The sequence below is a fragment of the Mus musculus genome, chromosome 16 (genome assembly GCF_000001635.26).
Source record: "Mus musculus strain C57BL/6J chromosome 16, GRCm38.p6 C57BL/6J".
Taxonomy (NCBI): Eukaryota; Metazoa; Chordata; class Mammalia; order Rodentia; family Muridae; genus Mus; species Mus musculus.
In genome coordinates, this window is record NC_000082.6 from 13,320,521 (window position 1) to 13,341,995 (window position 21,475).

A 21,475-nucleotide genomic window follows, 5' to 3' on the forward strand; every position below is an offset into this window, starting at 1 on the left:
ATCTGGAGTTTAATTTGGTGGATTTACCCAAAGTCAGCTGTCTCTGTCCCCAGACATACCTGTCTTTCATATTCTTGCCTGGGAATCTACAATTTTCTCCCAGTGGGATTCCTCTGTCTCTCACTACCTTGCCCTCAGTGTAAGGAGTGGCTCCTGCCTTCTAACTGCCCATCTGGAAGCATCTACCCACCCTCAGTTCTTTGCCCTAACACTTTGGAATCATGTCTCATAAATGCTATTTGAATTTAGTTCCATTGGCATAGCCATTGACTAGTTCCTGACATTTCACTCTCTGCCACAGTTACCTTGTCAAAATCAAAATCTAGGATGATCCTCATTACCTGTCACTCTTTTCTGCTGTTAGGGTGCTCTTCCTATGCTTCTGCCCAACAAATGCCAGCTCATCATCACAGCTTCCCTATGTGCCCATGCCTAGCCACTGGGTTCTCTAAGGCCCCACAGAACTCTCATCTCCAGGCCATCTCGTCGTCACACATCAGTGGGAATTTGCTCTGGGCCTGTTTTACCAGTCTTTGCATAGATGATTTCTTCTCTATGAAAGAAGTAAGACATAGTGTTTCTCTGGTTAGCAATAGAGTCACTCTGTCCCAGACTCATTGTAGGAGAATCTGGATCCTTCTCATCTCCTTCCCCTCAGAGGTTGTGTCGTGGTTTGAATAGGTTTGGTCTCCGTAGACTCATGTGTCTGAATGCTTGGCCTACAGGTAGTGACACTATTATGAGATGTGGACTTGTTGGAATAGGTGTGGCCTTGGCGGAGGAAGTGTGTCAGTGTGGGGGTGGGCTTTGAGGTCCTATGCTCAGGCTCTACCCAGTGCGGAAGAGACCCTCCTGGCTGCCTTTGGATCAAAATGTATAACACTCAGCTCCTTCTAGAGCACCATGTCTGCCTGGACACTGCCATGCTTCCCATCATGATGATAATGGGCTGAACCTTTGAACCTGTAAGCCAGCCCCAGTTAAATGTTCTCCTTTATAGGACTGGCCATGGTCATAGTGTCTCTTCACAGCAGTGAAACCTTAGCTAAGATAGGCTGGTTGTTACACTGAAGAGAGAGAAGAGGGGAGGGGGCATTTTTACCAAACATTGATTCTAAGATAACTCAACTGAATTGAGATGTCCTTTTTCTATGATTTCTTTTGATCCACTTATACAACTGAGAAGTAGATTCTTGGTTGTATGTGATTAACTTTGTCTTTAAACACCCTTGTTCCAAAGTCTGCTGTTTTAACTTTAGTTTTGCCTTAACGTTTGAGACTCATAAGAACTTGAAGAGTAGAGACACACAGCTTTGTTATGGCTAAGGTGTTTTTTGCTGTGTATAATGGGTAACCGGCCATTCTGCATTTGACCAGTTGTGTATCAAACTTCTGAACTTCAGAAGCTCCTCTTAGGCATGGTTTCAGTGCCTTTTTATTTAGCTTTTTCTGAATGTGTCTGTGACTGTGTTAGCTATTATGTATTACAGGAATTAGCCATTATAAGCAAGGAGGTGTAACGGAAAGAAAGTTGGCTTTGAATTTACACTCAGTTGGAAACATGTTAACATTGAATTAAAGAGTAACTTAACCCAATAATCTAGTGTTTAAAAATATCATTTGTGGTATTATCTTGAATCCATTTTTTAAAAAAGATTGAGTGAGCAAAGAAGTAAAAAAACAAGAAGGAATGCCCATTCTTTTGTTTTCCATGTTTTTTCCTAGCACTACAGCAGTATTAAATAATAAAGTTTTTAATTTTTTGTTATTTTGTTTTATAGTGATTTTTTAAAAATTTTTATTTGTTTCATTTGTTTTTTTTCAAGACAGGGTTCCTCTGTATCCCTGGCTGTCCTAGAACTTGTTCTGTAACCAGGCTGGCCTCGAACTCAAGTGATCCACCTGCCTCCTGAGTGCTGGGAGTAAAAGTGTGCGTCCCCACCACCTGGCTGATGCCTTTTTTTTTTTTTTTTTTTTTTTTTAAAATTTTGCCTTGTGATTTCTTCTTTTTTTTTTTCTTTCCATTATTTATTAGGTATTTAGCTCATTTACATTTCCAATGCTATACCAAAAGTCCCCCATACCCACCCACCCCCACTCCCCTACCCGCCCACTCCCCCTTTTTGGCCCTGGGGTTCCCCTGTTCTGGGGCATATAAAGTTTGTGTGTCCAATGGGCCTCTCTTTCCAGTGATGGCCGACTAGGCCATCTTTTGATACATATGCAGCTAGACTCAAGAGCTCCGGGGTACTGGTTAGTTCATAATGTTGATCCACCTATAGGGTTGCAGATCCCTTTAGCTCCTTGGGTACTTTCTCTAGCTCCTCCATTGCACACAATATGTACTCACTGATAAGTGGATATTAGCCCAAAACCTAGGATACCCAAGATATAAGATACAATTTCCTAAACACATGAAACTCAAGAAAAATGAAGACTGAAGTGTGGACACTATGCCCCTCCTTAGAAGTGGGAACAAAACACCCTTGGAAGGAGTTACAGAGACAAAGTTTGGAGCTGAGATGAAAGGATGGACCATGTAGAGTCTGCCTTATCCAGGGATCCACCCCATAATCAGCATCCAAACGCTGACACCATTGCATACACTAGCAAGATTTTATTGAAAGGACCCAGATGTAGCTGTCTCTTGTGAGACTATGCCGGGGCCTAGCAAACACAGAAGTGGATGCCCACAGTCAGCTAATGGATGGATCACAGGGCTCCCAATGGAGGGGCTGATGCCTTTTTTAATGTAATATAAATTACATAATTTCCCTCTTCCTTTTCCTCCCTCCAAACCCTTCCATGTGATCCCTTGCTCACTTTCAAGTTCATGGCCTCTTTTTCTTTCATTCTTGTTACATGTATTTGTATATCCTTAAATACATAAATGAGACCTATTCCTCTGTAGAATGTTACCTGTCTGTATGTGGCCTGGTGATTTGGTAATCAAGTAACCTGAGTAACCAATTGGTATGCATTCCCTAAGAAAGACTATGTCTTACTCTCAGGTTCCTTAGCACCCTCAAGGTCTGCAGTTAAGACCCTATCCACATTAGCATTTTTTAAGGGCGTCATTCCTGTTCAGCTCATGCTTAGACAGCAGACTCTCTGGTTCTCTGGCTCCTAGGATCTTTCGGTCTCCTCTTTGCAGTATTCCCTCAACCTTAGGCGCACTGGCTGTGCTGTAGATGTGTCCTTTAGAACTGGGCTCCACAGCTGGGCTCTTTGAGTAGTTGCAGTTTCTGTAAAGGTCTTTGACTGTTGAAAAGAGACATTTCCTTGATGAAGGGTGAAAGCTACTCTTAACCAGGGAGTCCCTGGAGAATGGTGTCGAATTTGTTTAAGAACAAAAGGTGCGTCCTAGGTTGATGTTACAGCATTCTCCTTTTATTCACTTCCTGCCAGATGAGTGCTGGACGTTTCCTTTTGGAATGTTTCTGTTACTGAGTTCTGTACTGAGTCATTCCTTTCGCCAGTTCCAGACAATCACAGTTTTGTCACTCTGCCCGTTTCAAGCTGAGTGATGTTTTTTTACCTGACAGCTCACTTTTGACCCAGTGAGGCAATCCATTCTAATATGGTTTCTTTTAACATTTCACAGTGGCCGTTATATAACATCTCAACTAGGGACTTCTAGACACAGTGCTGTTTATAATAGACGGTGGATTTAAATTTCTAAAGAAATTGTCAAGAACTTAAGTAGACTTTAAGATGACATTCTGCAAATTTCAGAATATATTCTATGCTCTATCAAAGATGTTCACAGATACTAAGTAAAAATTTTTAACTTACTCTTTTCCCTTTGCTACATTTTGTAAAGATTTATGTAGCTTATAATTTTCTCGATTTGGGAGTGTGTAGGAGTTTAAGGTTGAGTACAGTGTCAAGGCATACGTTGAAAAAAAGATCTTTCAGTATTAAGAACAGGTAATACTGCCTTGAAAATATTTTTGAATCTTTGTTTAAAAGACCCTCCAGCTCATCACCATTGATGTCCAGAGTCTATGCATATCACCATTATAAGGGCGTTATGGTACTTGTAGCTTCAAAATAATTTTGGCATGAATAGATTTTATTTTGTAGGAATAATTAATTCAAAATGAAAATTCAGTGTTGAAAAATCTATGAGTTATATTTTAATTTTTCATAGTGAAATAAGTAATTTTGCCTATAAATTCATCTACCTAATGGAGCCTTTTGAATTCACCATTACTTGGGAGCAGTATGTAGTCCTCAGCCTCTCCTCGGCTTCCTTCCATTCATTACCTCTGAGAGAATCATGTCTTTGTTTCTTAAAGTGTGTTAGTTGTGAGCATATATATTTTTATATTTGCTCTTAAAAAGAAGCAAACATTATCAACATTTCTTTCAATTAGAGCAGTGTAACATAATCATTGGAAGATTAATTACTGTCTTATCGCTTACTATCTTATCACTTGTTAGTGTCTGTCTTATCTCTTCCTCATTACCCTCCCTTTCTTTTGGGAGTTAATTGGGTAATTATTAGAATATTATTTAAATTCCCCCATCCGTGTCTCAACTAAGATTGTCTGTATTGTTGTGAACAGTTATTTAGGAATTACTGTCTTCTACCTTAACTTTCGAGTCTTTTCAAAACATTTATTTACAATCTATAGAAATGTAGAAATGCTGCTTGCATTAGCTCCTTTCATCCATTATGTTAAAATTGTCATATGGATTTCACCTGCAAAGACCATGCCAAGGTGTCAGCTTTTGCATTGAATTTAATACTAAAGAATTAAGAAAAGCTACTTTCAGTTCTTCCCGTGGGCATTAGCATTGTGGTGCATCTCACTCCTAAGATGCTCCATCTGCTGCATGAGTCTTCTCTGCAGTCTGACGCACTGCCATCTTTATTGAAGGATGTTTTCAATGACAGTGGGATTGTGGTTGGCAGCTGCAGAGACTCTAGTTTTTGATGATTTCTTCTTAAGACCCTTTTTAGGTAAAATTCAACTTCACCTTCCATATTTTGGGCAGCTCAGCACACATCAGTGTAGTTGTTCTTGCCATAGCATATTCTACAGTCTTTCCTGAACATGTAGTGCTTAGGGATCTCTGAACTGAATAGAAAGCCAAGGGACACATTTGTACTCTGCAGGCTAGCTGACTTTCAACAAAGGTGCAAAGACAATTTAGTAGAGAAGGTGATCTTTTCCACAAGTAATGCTGTAGCCACCAGCCATTCTTAAGCCACCAGTGTTGATTCAGATCTTACTGCGTATACAAAACTTTGTATCTTAGACTTAAATTTTTTTGTATCTAGAAGGAAACACAGGAGTTGACCTTTGTGGCCATGGGCTAAATTACACCGTGGTAACAAGCAATTCCAAGTCCAAGTCTGGTTGACGTAAAATACACCTTTTTTTCCTTAACTGCTTTTTCTTTGCTCTGTCTTAGTTCATTCTGAGGCCCAGGCTGGTGAAGGAGTCTGTGAAGTACTGCTGGTTGCTATGAGTGCTGATTTAATTTAAGAGTTCCCCAAAATATAGGCACTGGGGTGGATCTTCAAGCCAGCACACGCCTTCATTTTTACTAGTGTTTGTTGACTTCTCATCTAGCATGTGTTGAAATCTTTAAATGACAGTGATAGCTATAGTTTTTATGAATCCTTGATACAATAATATATGCAAAGTGCCTTTTAGGTTATATTTACTTTTTAGATAGGAGCCATCTCCCTGGAGTTGTTGAAAGAGCCTGAGATGCAGAGAGGAGGAGCCGGCAATGGGTGCACAGATAGAACTGAACTCGAATGCCTGGCTTAACACTTTTGTGTCAACTGGAGAAAACTTAAGATACTATTTCATTTTTAAATAGTTTGTCACTTTCTTCAACAGGCTGCGTAAAAGAGGTGTCTCAGTGGCTGGAACACAATGGATCACACAGGAGCCATAGACACAGAGGAAGAGCTGGGGCCTCTAGCCCATCTTGCACCAAGTCCTCAAAGTGAGTCTGTGGCTCACGAATTCCAGGAACTGTCTCTACAGTCCAGCCAGCACTTACCCACTCTGAACGAACGGAAAAATGGTGAGTCCAGCTGCATGTGGGACTCTGATTTAGATGGTCTCCCTTTTAGTGGGTGTAGATAACTCCAGTTTATAACTCTGTATGAGTTACACTTGGCAAGCCCCATAAGCGATGTTCTCTGAGAAGGGGCAGGATTTCACTTCCCGTGAATTTCTTTGACCATGTCACCAGCACCTGTCTTTATTCATAGTACTACATTTAGAAGTCAGCCTTAGATTAGCCTATCTTGGACTGGGAAGATCTCTTGCTGGAAAGGCACTGTGAAGTTGCTGATACCAGAGAAGTGGGTGTTGGCCATGACTGCCTTCTTCCCTTTACCATCGCTAGTGAGTTGGACCTTAATTTCAGAGTGGTAAGAGTTAGCCCACTCAGTGAAAGCAAGGCCTTCTTGGGTGATTTTTATACTAATGGGCACAAGCTGAGCTAGATTCTTTTTGAATTTAGTTCTTTTTTGTATACAGAGTGGATATTTTCTAACCAGTCCTTTTTAGTGTGGTAGATTCTCATTGATGACAGAGGCATCCCAGAGTCCCCAAAACATGAAACTAATGAGTAAAGACAGACTAGATACACTTAGTTCTAATACAGTGTTGTACACTTCAAACGTAAACACAGTGTGCTATTCAAAGAGTACACTGACCATACTCAAGGAGAGCCCAGCCCAGAACTTGATGGGTCTGCCTTGTTGTCAGAGGCCTCATGCCTTTACCTTTACAAATAAAATGATTTTCCTACAGAATGTTTTCCATTCGCCCTGTTAGGTGTCCTAGAGTCTGGGCTCTCCTTGCCAAGAGCAGAGTGCTTCAGGACAGGGATTTGCATGAACTTCCTGTGCCTTAAGAGTCATGTACCTTTGTGTCCTGTTAAGTTCTGCCCTTGACCATCTTAGCTTAAGCAACACACACAGACTCAGTTCTGTAAGATTGCTTTTAGGCATTCTGTCTCCAAGAGCCTGGCTTTACTGTGAACAATGGCTGAGACAAACATAGTAACTCAGAAATGAGTAAATACAATCAAGCTGCAGTGCACTCCTGGACCAATTTCCTGTCCCAAGGACTTGAGTAGTGTTTGGTATAAAATCAGAAGGTCAGACTTCTCACAAACTGGCAGGGTGTAGCAGAGGAGGGATGCACACAGAGTGGATAGACCTGGGACATGTGGTCCATGTGGAGACCATGTTCTCTCACCGATGCTCATTTACATACCCAGGTGTAAGATGGATACATGGATAGAACAAGCTCCTCTGAGACAATCATTTTGTTATTTTGGTGCTAAGGACTGAACCCAAGCACTCTACCACTGAAGTCATCTCCTTCCTGCACATGTCATTAGGGAGGTCGATGAAAGGTAGAGGGTTTAACTTACTAAGATAGCTATACTTTATGAAATAACGCAATCATTTGTAGAAATATCGCTGTTCCTACTGTCCTCCTTACTAAAGCCACAGTGTTCATCAGCTGGCATTCTCTCATGCACTCACTTCCAGGGTTCATCTTTGTTTCTGTCACTCTGAAATCCAGCAGCTTTTAAGTTACCCATGTGATCTGACACTGAAGTTTTCATGCTAGACCTTAAGCTCCACTCATGCAACAGTTGGGCTGTTTTCTCCAACCGTAGTCTCATGTCCGTGGCCTTTGAGACGTAATGATTTATGTTTGATTCATCACCGTTTGTAGTTGTACATAGATGTGGACTTTTGTTTTAGAGTAAAGCCACTGTGTGTTCTTTTTTCAAGCCACGTGCATATTGTTTAGCAGTTCTGACTGCACGGGAAGCATATGCTGCCTTCCAGTCTGTCTATGCCTGCCTGTTTGTTTCCCAGATCAGCCACTCTTACTAGTGTCCTTTGTGAGAGAAAAATGTTTGACTATTTTAAAGAATAGTTTTGAAACACTTTTTGTAGTAACAGTATTGTACTTTATAGCTTGGAAATAAGGAATGCATTGATTTTTTTCTTCCATTATCATTATAGTGATTCTATAAATATACATTTATTTTTGAATGAAGTTGGCTTTTTAGCCAATGTGTTTTCCCCAAGAGTAATTTCTGCTCAGGGTTAAGCCATGAAAGAGCATCTCACCGTGAAGTACATCTAAGGATTCAAGTAGGAAGTAACTCCCTTGTCTTTCCTAAAATGACTGCAGAAAAACTGTAACATCCACCTGCTTTACACACACATCCAAGATGTGAAAGTGATTCTTGTGTACAAGCGACCAGAAATCCAGGTAAAAACCCTAAAAGGGAGATTCTGGTCAGGGAAGAAGAACCTGAGTCAGCAGAAGTGAGTTAGAGCGATGTGCTAACTGTGGGTAATGACATATTGGCATTCCTGGACAGTTGTGAGAGTCGAATCTGTGTCCTCATCCCAAACACAGTGTGATTCAAGGCTTTACTTAGCCACCCCATAGAGTGTGCATGTGTCAGTTACACATAGATACTATGACTACCATTTTGTCCAATTAAAACAAATTAAAATGTTAAATAAAAGAAAACCATGTTTTGAACAGAACATTATATATATGAAAGATAGGTGATAGACCTGACTTGCTTGCTTTCTTTGATGTTTTAATGTATGTTGCTTATACTTTTAGGTCTTCCTAATCTTATGTTTAAGTTATATCAAAATGTCGGTATTAGTCTCAAAACCACTTACAAAGTATTGTGTAACAAAAAATTGTGTGATTCACGTGTCCCTGCTTGTGTACTTTGTAGTTATGCCTGTGCATTTGAACTTTCCTCACTGTTGCTGCATTCTCTTCTGTTGGATATATTGTAGGTGTTTAAGTGATTAGTGATTAGTGTGTAGGCGGATCGCATCATTGTAGCCTATGTTGCTAAAATGACACCCAGTAACATCTCAATCAGGCATTCAGGCAGTCAGTTTTTCCACATGGGCCCTATAAAGGATATAACATGCAGTGTTTCTTTATAAAAACAGCCTACCCACAGGGCACTGAGCTTCATTCTGGCATAGTACACAGGAGTTAGCTCCATCTTATTTACATATAGATGCTGGCCTTTAGTATGCGATGAGAAAAGCTCAGGTGGAAGACATATAGGTAGATGCCACATTTCCAAACGAGCTGCAGCCAGATCTTTCCTGTGTCCACACTCAAGGAGAGCTCTACTCTGGCGGACACTGTTGTGAGGTTGTTTGCAGGAAAGGAAAGCAGGACAGATGCAGAGCTATCAGGCATTGCCAGCATTCCTGCAGAGAAGCTACTGTAGCTGCTATGATAAAGAGCTGCTTGGTGCCTCAGAGCATCTTGGGTATTTCAATGAGTGAGACTCATCTCACTTCACACAGCCTCAGGCTCACTATCGATAATATCTATCTAGTAGTAGCAAAATTAGTGCCTGCCACCTGCCTATCCTGAAAGGCTTTTGATTGTGGCCTCCCACCTCTGTCTGACTCCCCTAATCTCATCCAAAACATTTACTGTGAAATGGCATTTGTAGGGTCCTAGTAAGGACACATTTCTTCTCAAACATTCAGATCATTGATTACCATAGTTAGGGACTTGAGCTTATAGCCTCATCTGAATTTTTTTCTGAGATTTTTTTCCCCCTTACATTATATTTATTCAGTGAGCAACTTAGACCCTTTCTTGCCTTGTTGTTAATGACCTTTCCAAGAGAGGAAGTGACCTACTCAAGAGTTGGTTGCACACAAGGAAACAAGAGAGTCCTTAGCTTGGGACTCAGCATAGGGCTTTATCTAGCCACACACAGTTAGGGAACTTTCCAGACCGTGGCCCTGAGCCAAGGGCAGACACCTTAGTGAATAACAGCTTCTGTTCACAGCTGCTCTGTTCTTTGCATTTTCTGAGAACATTTCCCCACCCCTCATTAGCCTGTTAGTTCAGGTGTTTGGAAATGTACAAACATAATAAACACTGTTCTTGGGCAGACTCTGCTCCTTGGCCTGCGTATGAGCTGGCACAGCGGAGTGGAGAGGTGAGCAGATGGCCAGTGTTGCCTCTGGAGCCGCAACACTCTGGAAGTTCACAGACAATGAACTGACAGCAGTGGATCATTCTCTGTGAAACTCCCCTTGCTCGCTTTCCTCCTGGCGTTTGGTCCACATGCTTACTATGACTCTTCAGGGCATCACTAAACACTGTGGCAAGGTTTGACGGTATTTCTATATTTATATATTCCATATCTAAATTTTTAATCTTTGCAGTCACTTTTTAAGACTTAGACTAAACACAAATATAAAGTTCAAAGACAAATTCTAGATTGACACCTGCAAATGAAATTCTTCACTGGTTGTGGCAGAAGATGGTGTTTGTGAACAGTTTATCTCCTGACTCCTTCAGAATGAAAATGAGGCCTTATAAGCCCCTAGTGCTGAGGTACTCCTTTTCATAATGGCTTTATAGTCTCCTATTGAATAACTTGTTTTGTTTCACAATGCCTATAATTACCTATAACCTGTCTGCCTTCTTCTGCTCTGGGTTTCTTATTTAGACAGTTGTTGTTAGTAAGGATCTAGTTTGTTTCACTATGTTGTGAATACACCCTCCAGCATATGCTGGTGGGAGGGGAGCAGGAGGGCACCTTTTCCACACCTCTGAGTTGGGTGTGAATCTGATCTGGTGCAGCAGGTAGACTGCCACAATGCTCAAAATACTCATATGTATGTGCTTTATGGCTTGCTGGTACCCAGTTTCAAAGGTACATCCTTAGGGCCGTAGACACCCCCACCCCCGTAAGAAGAGGCATTTGTTTGGAGTTTTAAACGGTGTCTTGAAAAGAAATGCCCTTGGAGCATCAGCAATTATTATATGTACTGAAAAGGTGACTTAGAGACTAGAGTAATTAGCAATTTAGTTTAAGCTGACATTGAAATTATACCATCATAACTTACACAAATGCCTAACCCGAATACTTTAAAAGGCTTTTTTTCTAGGTACTAGATTCAAAATGAATGGGTTTTGTGTTTTTTTTTTTATATAAATGAGATGATTTTCTTAAAACTAGAATCTACTATATGTCTTATTAGACATTGGACTGGTGAATAATGAACTAATTTGTAAAGTAGGAGTTGCAATCCCTCAGAGAGCATCAAGAAAAAGAAAAGAGATGTTAGAAACTATACTCTGCCCTACCTATGAAGAGGTATTGGGAAACATGAATGTTTTGTTCAGTATCATTCATCTTATACTTTAAGATCAGTAAAGCAGTACTGTTGTAACAGAAAGCAACAAGATGAGCAAGGATAACAATGGACTGGATCTTTCTCCTTCCTTCCTTCCTTTCTCTCTCTCTCTCTCTCTCTCTCTCTCTCTCTCTCTCTCTCTCTCTCTCTTTCTTTCTTTCAGTGTGTAGTTAATGATCACATAGACTAGGAAGCAGTAGTAGTACCCAGTGTTTCTAACTCCTTTAACCATGCTGTTGGCTCTTCTGCCTCACTGCTGCCCTCACTGTTATTAACAGGAAGTATAGTCTTTGGGGAGTCAGGACTGCAGCTTCCTCTGCCGGCTCAGTCTGTGAGCACAGGTAAGTCTGAGAAGCAGTCTGTCACAGCACACCCATCCCAGTGTCTTGTCTGCAGCTTCAGCCATTGTTCCCTCTGGCTGCCTTTTTCATCACATCACATGCTCCTCTACGTCATTGTCACTGCTGTTCTGTGTCCTTCATTAGGCAGCACAGCTGTCAATATGCTCCCACATCAGCCCCTGACGACTTTTCCATAGATCCAGAGTAGTCACATGTCATGCTATTAAACATATATATGAGCTCTCTGTTGTCAAGTGCTCCTCATTGTCAAAAGGAAAGAGAAATCGACTTGATGAGTGTTATTCTTAATATGATGGGTCTACCTTAGAATATACAATATTCTCTTCCTGTGGTTCTCAGAGGTTGGCAGATATGTGTTAATGTGCTGATGTCAAGTTTAAAAGGCACTATTTCACCTCTTTTTAAAAGCCCAAATGATCAGTGTCTTTTCTTGTCATGTATGTTCCTGTTTTCATTGAGAAAGTGCTAATATTTGTATTTACTATCTTAAGATGTTGTTCTGTGATCCTTGTGTTTAATAGGACATAATAAGAAAAGCAAGAAGCCTCATTTGCCACTAGTCTTGGGTTCCTGCAGGCTGCATTTAGAACCTGCCAGGTGTTTGGATGGTTGACAAGCTGCAGACTGGGAAGTTGATAGCAACAAAATTAGAACACTACCTGGAATAGACGCCTCCTCCTGACAGGGCAACTGTGCTGCTTGCTGACTGTGCAGCTTGCCCAGCCTCTCATGGAATACTGCACTTAAAAACAGTCAGTCCACATCTCTCATGGTGTTGAAAATTGGCACTTCGAGGATAGAAATAAAGATACTTTTCTTTTTACATTTATTTATTTATGTGTATGAGTGTGTACACACATGCTTATGCCATGTAAAGGCACCATGGTTCTTTCCCTCCCCTGTCTTTACCATATGGGTTCTGAGGATTGAGCTTAGACCATCAATTAGCAGCAGGTGCCTGGACTAGCTGAGCCATCTCACTGGCCATTGAAAGATCTATTTAAAAAGTATTATTAGCAAACAGTATTGAGATGACCGTTGTGTGCCTTACCCTAAAATAATTCTTAGATTTCCAGCCTCTAATGCAAGGCCCGCAATTGAGAACACAGCGTTTCTGTGAAATTGTTGGACGTGTAGGTCTCTGAAAGCAGTTCCCCTGACCATATACAAACAAGCAGTGTAGAGCGGGTTCTGGCTGGACACACAGGGTACGTTGTAATAAGCACTCAGTATTTCATGCTTGAGGAGCAGCACACAGAGTGACTGAGAACAGCAGCTCTGACACCAGCCAGGGCCAGCCCCTAGGGGGACCTTTACTATCTGCATCTTCCTCCCTCCGCTTGCTTCCCTCCTGCAGACTGGGGTCCACATCTACTTCCTGCCCTGTAGATCAATTTGACAGGAGCGTAAGTTACTCTATAGGGTTTAGAACAGCGCAGAATAAGTGTGGATACTTAAAGAATCTGTTATATTTGTCCATGACAAAGGCATATCATTTTTATAGGTTTCTCCCAATGATGTTTTATAACTTGATGGGCTTGTTTTGTTTTTTAGTAGTCCCAGTAATTTTTGCTTCCATTTCCACAGTGACTTCTTTTTAAAGAAACTAAAATGGCACCCAGCTTCTTCCTGCCACTCATACACCTTCACAACACTGACAGGCAGCTTATGGTCCCTGAGAGGGCAAAAGCAGTGGGCACAAAGTTCCCAGGAAGCTATCTCTCATGGGTCCCACCAGTTCCCACAGCCCTAGCATTCCCTGTGCATCACTCAGTGTCTACAAGGAAGGACTTTCAGATTGTAAACCATGTGAAAATACAAACAGGCCAACATTCGGGCTCTCTAGGGACCCTGCCATCCAGAACAGACTCCAAGCTGACATTTTCACAGGCTACTTGCAGGAGCCCCAGTAGGGCAGGTCCAGGCATCAAGCTCCTGAACAGACCCCTCCATCACCCAGGGCTGGAGTGCATCTGCTCTCCCTCCCGGGTTCTTATTGAGGAGATTACATCACTAGGTGTGGCTACTAAGATCCCGAAGGCCTGTGGTGTGGATGATGACTGCCGGGCAGAAGACATGCGGTATTTTAAAGTAATAAAATGTTTAGGGAGGTTTCTTCTTCTAGGTCATCATCTAAACTCTTTTTTACTTCAATTACAGGAAATCTCTGGCATAATCACATCTCTATTGTTTTTGTTATGACTTGATTTAGTTTTTTCTATTTAACAAAGAAATTAGATTAGGTTCAGAAATGACTCACTAAAAAATAAACATGGCTATTAAGGACGTGTTTATGCTGCTGTGACTTGTTTCCCATTGATTTTGACATGCGCAAAAGTAGACATACATGCAGTGACTTAGAATGTTCTTCTGAGACATCGTTCAGTGATTTGTCTGAAGCTCTAAGTTCAGGGAATGGGGCTGTAATGGGCTTTATTTGATCCCTTTCAATACTTTATTGTGTACTAATATACTTTCCTTGTTTAGCATTTTATATGTATGTTCTATATAAAATAACTTTATACATACATGTAAAACTAAAAATAAATGTGAAGGGCAGAACCCGCGTGATTTGGAGGCTGGATTACTTCAGAAATAGGTAATTAGGATTGATCTGACCTATAGTTGGAGTGAAATGCTAAAAGTCCTGGGGTTTTCCTGCCGGAAGCCCAAGTGGCATGTCTAAAATTCCAGAGGCGGGGCAGGATTCCACACTGGAAATTAAGGGTGGGAGATGTTCTTAGAGGTTTCTTTATGTGTCCTCCTGTTTCTTTTCAATGAGTTAACCCTTAGATGAATCTACAGGTTTCAGCTATTAAGAGTCCTACACAACTGGAAATTTCCGTATCCATTTCTGTTGTAGGACTGTAATATGTTTTGAGCAATGTTTTAAGGGATATGAACAAGTAGATGTGTTCTCAACTAAACCCCTTCAGGTTGGCAGTATGAATAAAATATATCTTATCATATTCTGTTGGGGACCCAGGATAGTTTAGATGTCCCTAGTTTTAAAGGAAAAAAGAAAAAGGAAGGAAACTAAATTGAAGTAACAAAATTGGTTATAACAAGTAGTAACCGAATTGTGTGGCTCTTGGTCAATGTGTAAGATATAAATGCTGAAAAGGATGCATAGATGAGTGCTTTTCTCAAGCCAGGATTATACTGGTGTGTAACTAGATATGATCCTGATACCACCTCCACCTTCAGGTCTCTAACCCCTTAACCATGTGTGAATGTGTTAGCCTCCATTGTTTTTAAAAGAACTGGAATGCGATGATGAGCTAGAGAGCGCTGCTTGTGTAACTGTGTGCTTGAGTCTTTGTAGCAGTCAGAGTCTTCCCACAGAAGCACAGGACAGAGGGTTAGTGTTAGTTATTTGCCTGTTGCCTTGATAAAATACCATGACCAGAAGCAAGTCTTAGGGCTTATGATTCTAGAGGGAGAGTCCATCCATGATGTCAAGGAGAGCCTTGGCAACAGTTGCTCTAGCAGACTAAGAAAGCACATTCATCCATGAACATGGAGGGTAAAGAACACACTGTAAGTGGAGTGAGGCCCAAGCCCAGTGACATACTTTCTCTAGAAAGGCCACACTCTGTAACCCACCCAAGTAGCACCTAGTGTTCAAATGTGTGAGCCGAAGGGGACATTTCTCATTCAAATTATCACACTAACACCTTCAGAGTATAGATTGGATGTACATTCAAATGTCATAATTCTGAGGATTTAAAAGATAAGGAATTTGGCATTATACTAATGAAATCAAGTTCAGATTCAAATATGGACAGTTAAATAATTTGGGAATTTTAACTCAAGGCCAGGTAAGGTTTTAGAAAGTATTTTGGTTTTTATTTTCTTCACTAACACTTTCTTGTAGAAATGTATGTACTGTATAAGCAACTAATTCTTTTATGCACCCTTGAGGGTAGAACATTGTGTCTCTGTCAGATTTCACTTATGAAACGCTGTCTGCAGTCACCAGTGATCTTCTGTTTACTCGTTCACCATGTATTCAGAAATTTAAAGCTACCAGTTATCTTTGTGGCTTTATCTTTCTTATGTATAATTCATATTCTCTCTCTCTCTCTCTCTCTGTGTGTGTGTGTGTGTGTGTGTGTGTGTGTGTGCGCGTGCGCGCGCGCGTGTGGAGGGGTTACATGTGAAAGTTGTAAGAGTCTGTGTATGCATGTGTGAACATATGGTCCTAATGTTGTGACTATTACCAGGCAGTGTCTGGGCTTGGGCTTGGGTTTTGCTGTCTTCATTTTAAAAGCACTGGATTTTGGCTGTGGTAAGCATTGAGTAACTTTTAGGTCACCTCAAAGCCTTTTGTAAATTTTGCCTGTCAAGATCTAGGGGTACTTTTTTTTAACTTTTTATTGATTTTTTTTGTGACTTTCACATCATGTACCCCAGTCCCACTCATCTCCCTGACCCCTTGTATCTGCCTCCTGCCCTTGCAATCTTCCTCCCTCCACCAAAATAATAAAAACCACACAAACAAAGCAAAATAAAACATAGAAAACATCTTGTCATGGAAGCTGTAGTGTATCACAGAGTGTCCCCACAACATACTCCTCTGTCCACAGATCTTCACTTGTGAATGTTCATTGCAATGAGTCATTGGTCTAGTTCAAGGTCTTTGGTTTCTGTGAAACCATCAGTATTGAATCCTCATTGGGCCTGATTATCCTTTTGTTGCCCTGTGTCATGGAAATCCTGCAATTTTGAATCAACAGGACTGACACTCAACAGTTCACAGATAATGCAGATTTGGGGTGGGCTATATCAAGGCCCTAGATCTGGGCCTGGGTGGTAGCTGGGCTGGTCAGCCCACTGGCCCTGGATCTGGGACTGGGTGGTAGCTAGGCTGGTAGGTCGCTGGCTCTCCCTTATCTGTACCACCAGGGCACGCTCTTGAGTACTGTTCTGGCTAGGCTGCCCAATGCTGTCATCAACAGGAGGCAGGGCCAGCTCTTGCTCACTCTCACCCTCTGGCCGGGCTCTCACACACCCCACACTCCCAGCCCCCACACCCATTGGGAGGGCCGGCTCTCCTGTTCTCCTGCTCTGTCCACCCCGGGGCAGCTCTTAGACTGTGCTGGGGACAGTGGTTTAAGGGCACTGACTTTCATCTCCCTTGGCATCTCTGCTGTTGCCCTGCCATTTGCCCTAGGGAGAGCTTTCCACTCAAATTGCTTGGAGCATGTGTGCTATGAGGATACTTAAGCTGGTCATTTTTTACTTAGCCTTGTGAGAAAGTCCATCACATAGAGCACTTCCATCAGCAGAGACATCAGGGTACTGTCACACAGGTTTCGGGACTCTGACAACACAAGTCTTTCTTTCAGAAACTTAACCTGCAATGTTGGAGCTGGCTCACCCTCCAGAGCACTGGGTCTTGATGCACAGCCCATTTTCTAGTGTGTGTGAGCAATGCCTCATGTGTGTGAGCAAATGCCTCATGTGTGTTGGGTTTTCTAGTTTCTCATGACAGGAAGTGCTTGTGACTGCATCGTGACCAAATCTGTGGGGTCTGGAACTGGCATTTTATTGCGAGGCTTGTGTCTTCTAGGGTGTGTAGGGCTGAGCCTCTGATCAGACTACAGCCGCACTGTCCTCTCAGTGCTAGGTTTTGGTGCTTTGAGCAATGAATGAAGGAACAATAAGGAGAGCAGCTTTCCACATCTCAGCTGGCAAGAGCAGCCTAAGGATCTTGGGACACTCCTCAGCCTTCTGTGCCTCCTGGAGTCAGTGGCAGAATTACACACTTCTAGAAGCTCATTTTCTCTCAGTTCATAAACATCAGAGAGGAAAGGTTTCTCAGACTGGCAGAGTCTGTTCCTCATTAATAAAGAACTAATTATGTGCTGTTTTCTCCTTAAAGAAATACTAAAATAAATTTAAAAAAGAAAACCACTTTGCCTCAATATTTGAATTAGATCCAACTTGGCAAAAGAGTCACCCCTTAAAGATAACCACTGGATCCGCTTCTCATCTCACAGGTGTATCAAATGGGGACTTTGTTGTCAAAAACATCTGATTCCACTAAGAGAAGAACGAGGAATACAATTATAAGGTTATTATGAATGTACACTTTCCCACCATGTCCCATCCTGACCACAGGAAAGCCTCCACCAAAGCCTGCTCCTGGGAGAAAGCCAGGGGTGGAACAGCAAGTTTTGTTTGTCAGTTGGCAGCAGGCACACTGGTCTCCTTCTCCCTCCCCTCTCACCTAGTGCCCTCTTCCTGCCCTTCTTGCTCTCTTTAGTTCCCTACGCAGTTCCTCATCCAGGGTTGTATGCATCTCTGTAGCGTCTTAGGACTAATCATTGAGAGAAAGGGGATAATACTTGTCAGTCTGAAACAGGCTGAATTTTTTAACGTTATCTCCAGTCATCCATTTTCCTGGGAATGACATGCTTTCATTCTTTGTCAATCTGTTTGTCTTGATCCTTGTGCCTCGGCTTCCCAAGTTCTAAGATAACAGACATGTTCCATCATGCGCAGTTCCTTTCTTTGCTATAGTATATATCCTCATCATGTACACATAATGCTATCTGTGATGGTTTATATATGCTTGGCTCAGGGAGTGGCACTGTTATGAGGTGTAACCTCTTTCAACAAGGTGATAAAAATGAAATGGGGTATTACTGTGCTCACTGGACACACTGCTCAGCCCCCATCTCACCGTAACCATGGGAACACTGACAGACTTTCTGTGGTCTCCTCTGCAAAGGCTGTGCCCAGTTTTGTTATCGGGCTATTGGTTTAAGGTCCACACCTCAGCTCATAGAGCTGTCACCACTGCCTACATGTGATACTGTAAACCCATCTCCTACGGAACCAGAGAAGTTGAGAGACCACAGAGAGTGTCTGGTAGCTGACTGAGTATACTGGACATCTGTGTCAAAATGCAAAAACAATGAAGATGAGCCACCTGGAGCCAGGGAGCTAATGTGTCCAGGTGGTGCTCTGTAGGTCCTTTGAATGTAGAAAGCCAAGTATAAGCAGAGTAAAATTAGAATCAGCTCTTGATTGATACTTTGGAAGGAACTGTCGAGTTATCAGACTGAGATTTTATCAAAGAAGTTTCATAATACAGAATTCTAACTTATTAACCCACATTCTATGTATATTGGTTTGGGTTTGGGTTTGTTTGTAACTTGTTTTGAGACAAGGTCTTGCTATGTAGTCCAGGCTGTCCTAGAACTAGACATCTCCCTCCCTAGCCCTCCCAAGTGCTGGCACTGCAGGCATGGCTGCCACTCACAGCCGATCATTTACATTAAGGGTTTGGTTGCTGTAATATGCTAATACAGGATACTTTCATCTCCATGCTGCGTCCTTCAGAAGCTGCTGTTCCCTTGCTCCTTTCCAAAGTGTGCAGTCAGATACCTGACACTTAGCTTGGAGCTTCTTAGTCACTGTGCCACTTACAAAACCAAGTCATCTTCTTTTCTTCACCCCCTTTGCTAATACAGCCAGTGACACCTACAAACAAGCTGTTGTCGGTTCCTTCTGTGGTGCCGCATGTGCCACCGTCTTCCTTTTTGCTGCACCATAGGCCTAGATCCCACGAGTACACAGCCACATACAGCCCCGAGTTCTGCACAGAAAAAGGTTTTCTTCCTCAAAGAGGCAAAGCATTGCACTTTGAGATAGGATGTGACTTTCCCTGCAAGGAGGCTAAATAAGGCAGAGTGGCTGCTCTGAAAAATAGTTTTATAGATATTATAAAGCTGCCACAAGAGGTTATAAAGAAGGCTACAGAGCAGAAAAGATTGCTTTAGACAAAAGCTAAAGCCACCTTTAAGGTGGGTTTCCTCTTCTTTTTACATAAAATTGCTTAAAATGGTGTAAAGGTGGCCATACATAAAGCCAGATGAGGCTGAAGATTTTACAAAGAGCAGTTTACTTTAAACTTCTCCTGAAGATGGAAACATTGTCCTGCCAACTGCTGGCCTCATTGGCTTTGCCTGTGTTTCAGTTTAGCGAACAGATATTGCAGATGCTATCTTACTTACTTCTTAGTTGCTGTGGTAAAGCACCGTGACCAAGACAACTTAGAGAAGAAAGAGCTCATTTGGGCTTACGGTTCCAGAGTGATAAGACTCTGTAATGGCTGAGCAGAGGCATTGCAAAAGGAGTAAGAATAGGAAGCTGAAAGCTCACAGCTGACCCAAACCTGAAGCAGAGGGAGCAGACTGCCCATTGCCAGGGACATACATACTTCCTCCAACAAGACATACTACCAAATTAGGCCACCAATCAGGACAAGTGCTTAAATGCCTGAAACCAGGGAGGGCATTTCTTATTCAGACTACTACAAATGCCATGCCGTTCGTAAGAACATCCATGCAACAGAAGCTCACTGTCATCTGCAGTTATCTCTGCTCGTGCCTTTGTGCATAAGGATGATTCCGCCTTAAAACATTACTTACTGCCTGAGGAAGAGTGACGTCATAGCTAAGCCCCATGGCTGCTTGGAGCTTAGAGCGGTATGTCTGCACTCTAACGTATACTTATGAAGATTCTCTGTGAAATGAATGAAGAAATTTTAAGAATTCCTCTAGTAAAAAATGTTCCAATAATCATTTGATTCTTTTTAATCTTTAAAGAATTAATTTGTTGCTTATTGGTGGGTGGGTGTTTTCTATTATAATCATGTGGTGGTCAGAGGACGCTTGCAGGGACTTGCTCTTCTTTTCTACTATATGACTCCTGGGGATGGAACTGAGATCATCATACTTGGTAGCAGGTATCTTCACCAATCATGGGCCTTCTTACTAATCTTTTAAACAAATATGCTTCATTTCCCAAGAAAGTGAAGAGCCTAAATAGATCACCTTCTTCTGGCAATTTATTTTATAATAAACTATTTGACATTTAACAACTAAAATAAAAGCCTGCTTTTACTAGTTTTATAAATCAACTGTCTTTTCCATGGGTAAAGTATACATGAGCAATTTTCACTTGTAAATTCCCATAATAGTAGCAGCCTTTTTGTGTGTTCTTTTAACTGTTGGAGTTAGGGTAGTTTATTAGCCCCCAGGACCGTCTATGTGTAAGCTGCAGGCATGCTCATATACAGCAGCACACATTTTGTAAGAACAGAGATGCTCTCCAGTGTACTTGATCTTATTATCAAACGTTAGCATGTGTAGTAATAGCAGTATATGAGATGGAGCCCGTGCTCACTCTCCTCATGCTTCTCAGAAATGTCCCGTTTAGCTTTGTGTTCATCAGCCAAGACCATACCAAGAATGGCTCCATATGTTTAGCTGATGGACTTTTAATTTCTCCTAATGCAGTGCAGGTCTCCCTGCCTTTTGCAACTTGGCATTTTTGGAGTATCTAATCAGTTATTTGCAGAACGGCACCAGTCCTTATTTGCCTGATTGGGTTGTTGTGGGATGTTTAGGTGAGAGTATGACATGGAAGCTCTGTCTTCAGTAAGCTACTTCAAGAGCATAGTGATCGATTGACCCATTACTGGATGAGATTAAGGGCACTCCTGTGGTTCAGACGGGGTTTTCTCTCATTCGATCTTTAAATAAAAGCACCCTTATTCTCAGTAATTAACCTTGTAAGTGGTATGTGGTGTATGACCTTAAGACATGACTGTTCTGCCAGGCAGTGATTGCGCACGCCTTTAATCCCAGCACTTGGGAGGCAGAGGCAGGCGGATTTCTGAGTTCAATGCCAGCCTTGTCTATAGAGTCCCAGGACAGCCAGGACTACACAGAGAAACCCTGTCTCGAAAAGCAAAAAAAAAAAAAAAAAAAAGAAAACCAGACGTGACTGTTCTGTGTCGTAGCCATCTTTCATCCATTGTTTGAATGACAGTTTTCATCTAATCATTATAAAGTTCCTTGCAGATTCTGACATTCTTTCT

At 41.8% G+C, this 21,475-nt stretch overlaps 1 protein-coding gene across 8 annotated transcripts in view; it reads left to right on the forward strand.

Annotated features, from left to right (window-relative positions):
* Positions 1 to 21,475, forward strand: part of Mrtfb (myocardin related transcription factor B) — a 161,474-nt gene that overhangs the window by 64,465 nt on the left and 75,534 nt on the right. For 3 of the 8 annotated variants that reach the window (XM_006522109.4, XM_006522108.3, XM_030249104.1), the window contains exons 3-4: positions 5,862 to 6,051; positions 11,494 to 11,556. In XM_006522109.4, coding sequence (XP_006522172.1) covers positions 5,898 to 6,051; positions 11,494 to 11,556 — 217 coding nt within the window. In that variant the 5' untranslated portion in view covers positions 5,862 to 5,897. Of the gene's footprint in view, positions 1 to 5,861; positions 6,052 to 11,493; positions 11,557 to 12,098; positions 17,704 to 21,475 lie in introns of those variants that run through there. The other 5 variants (XM_030249105.1, XM_030249106.1, NM_001122667.2 and 2 more) reach the window with 3 other exon arrangements.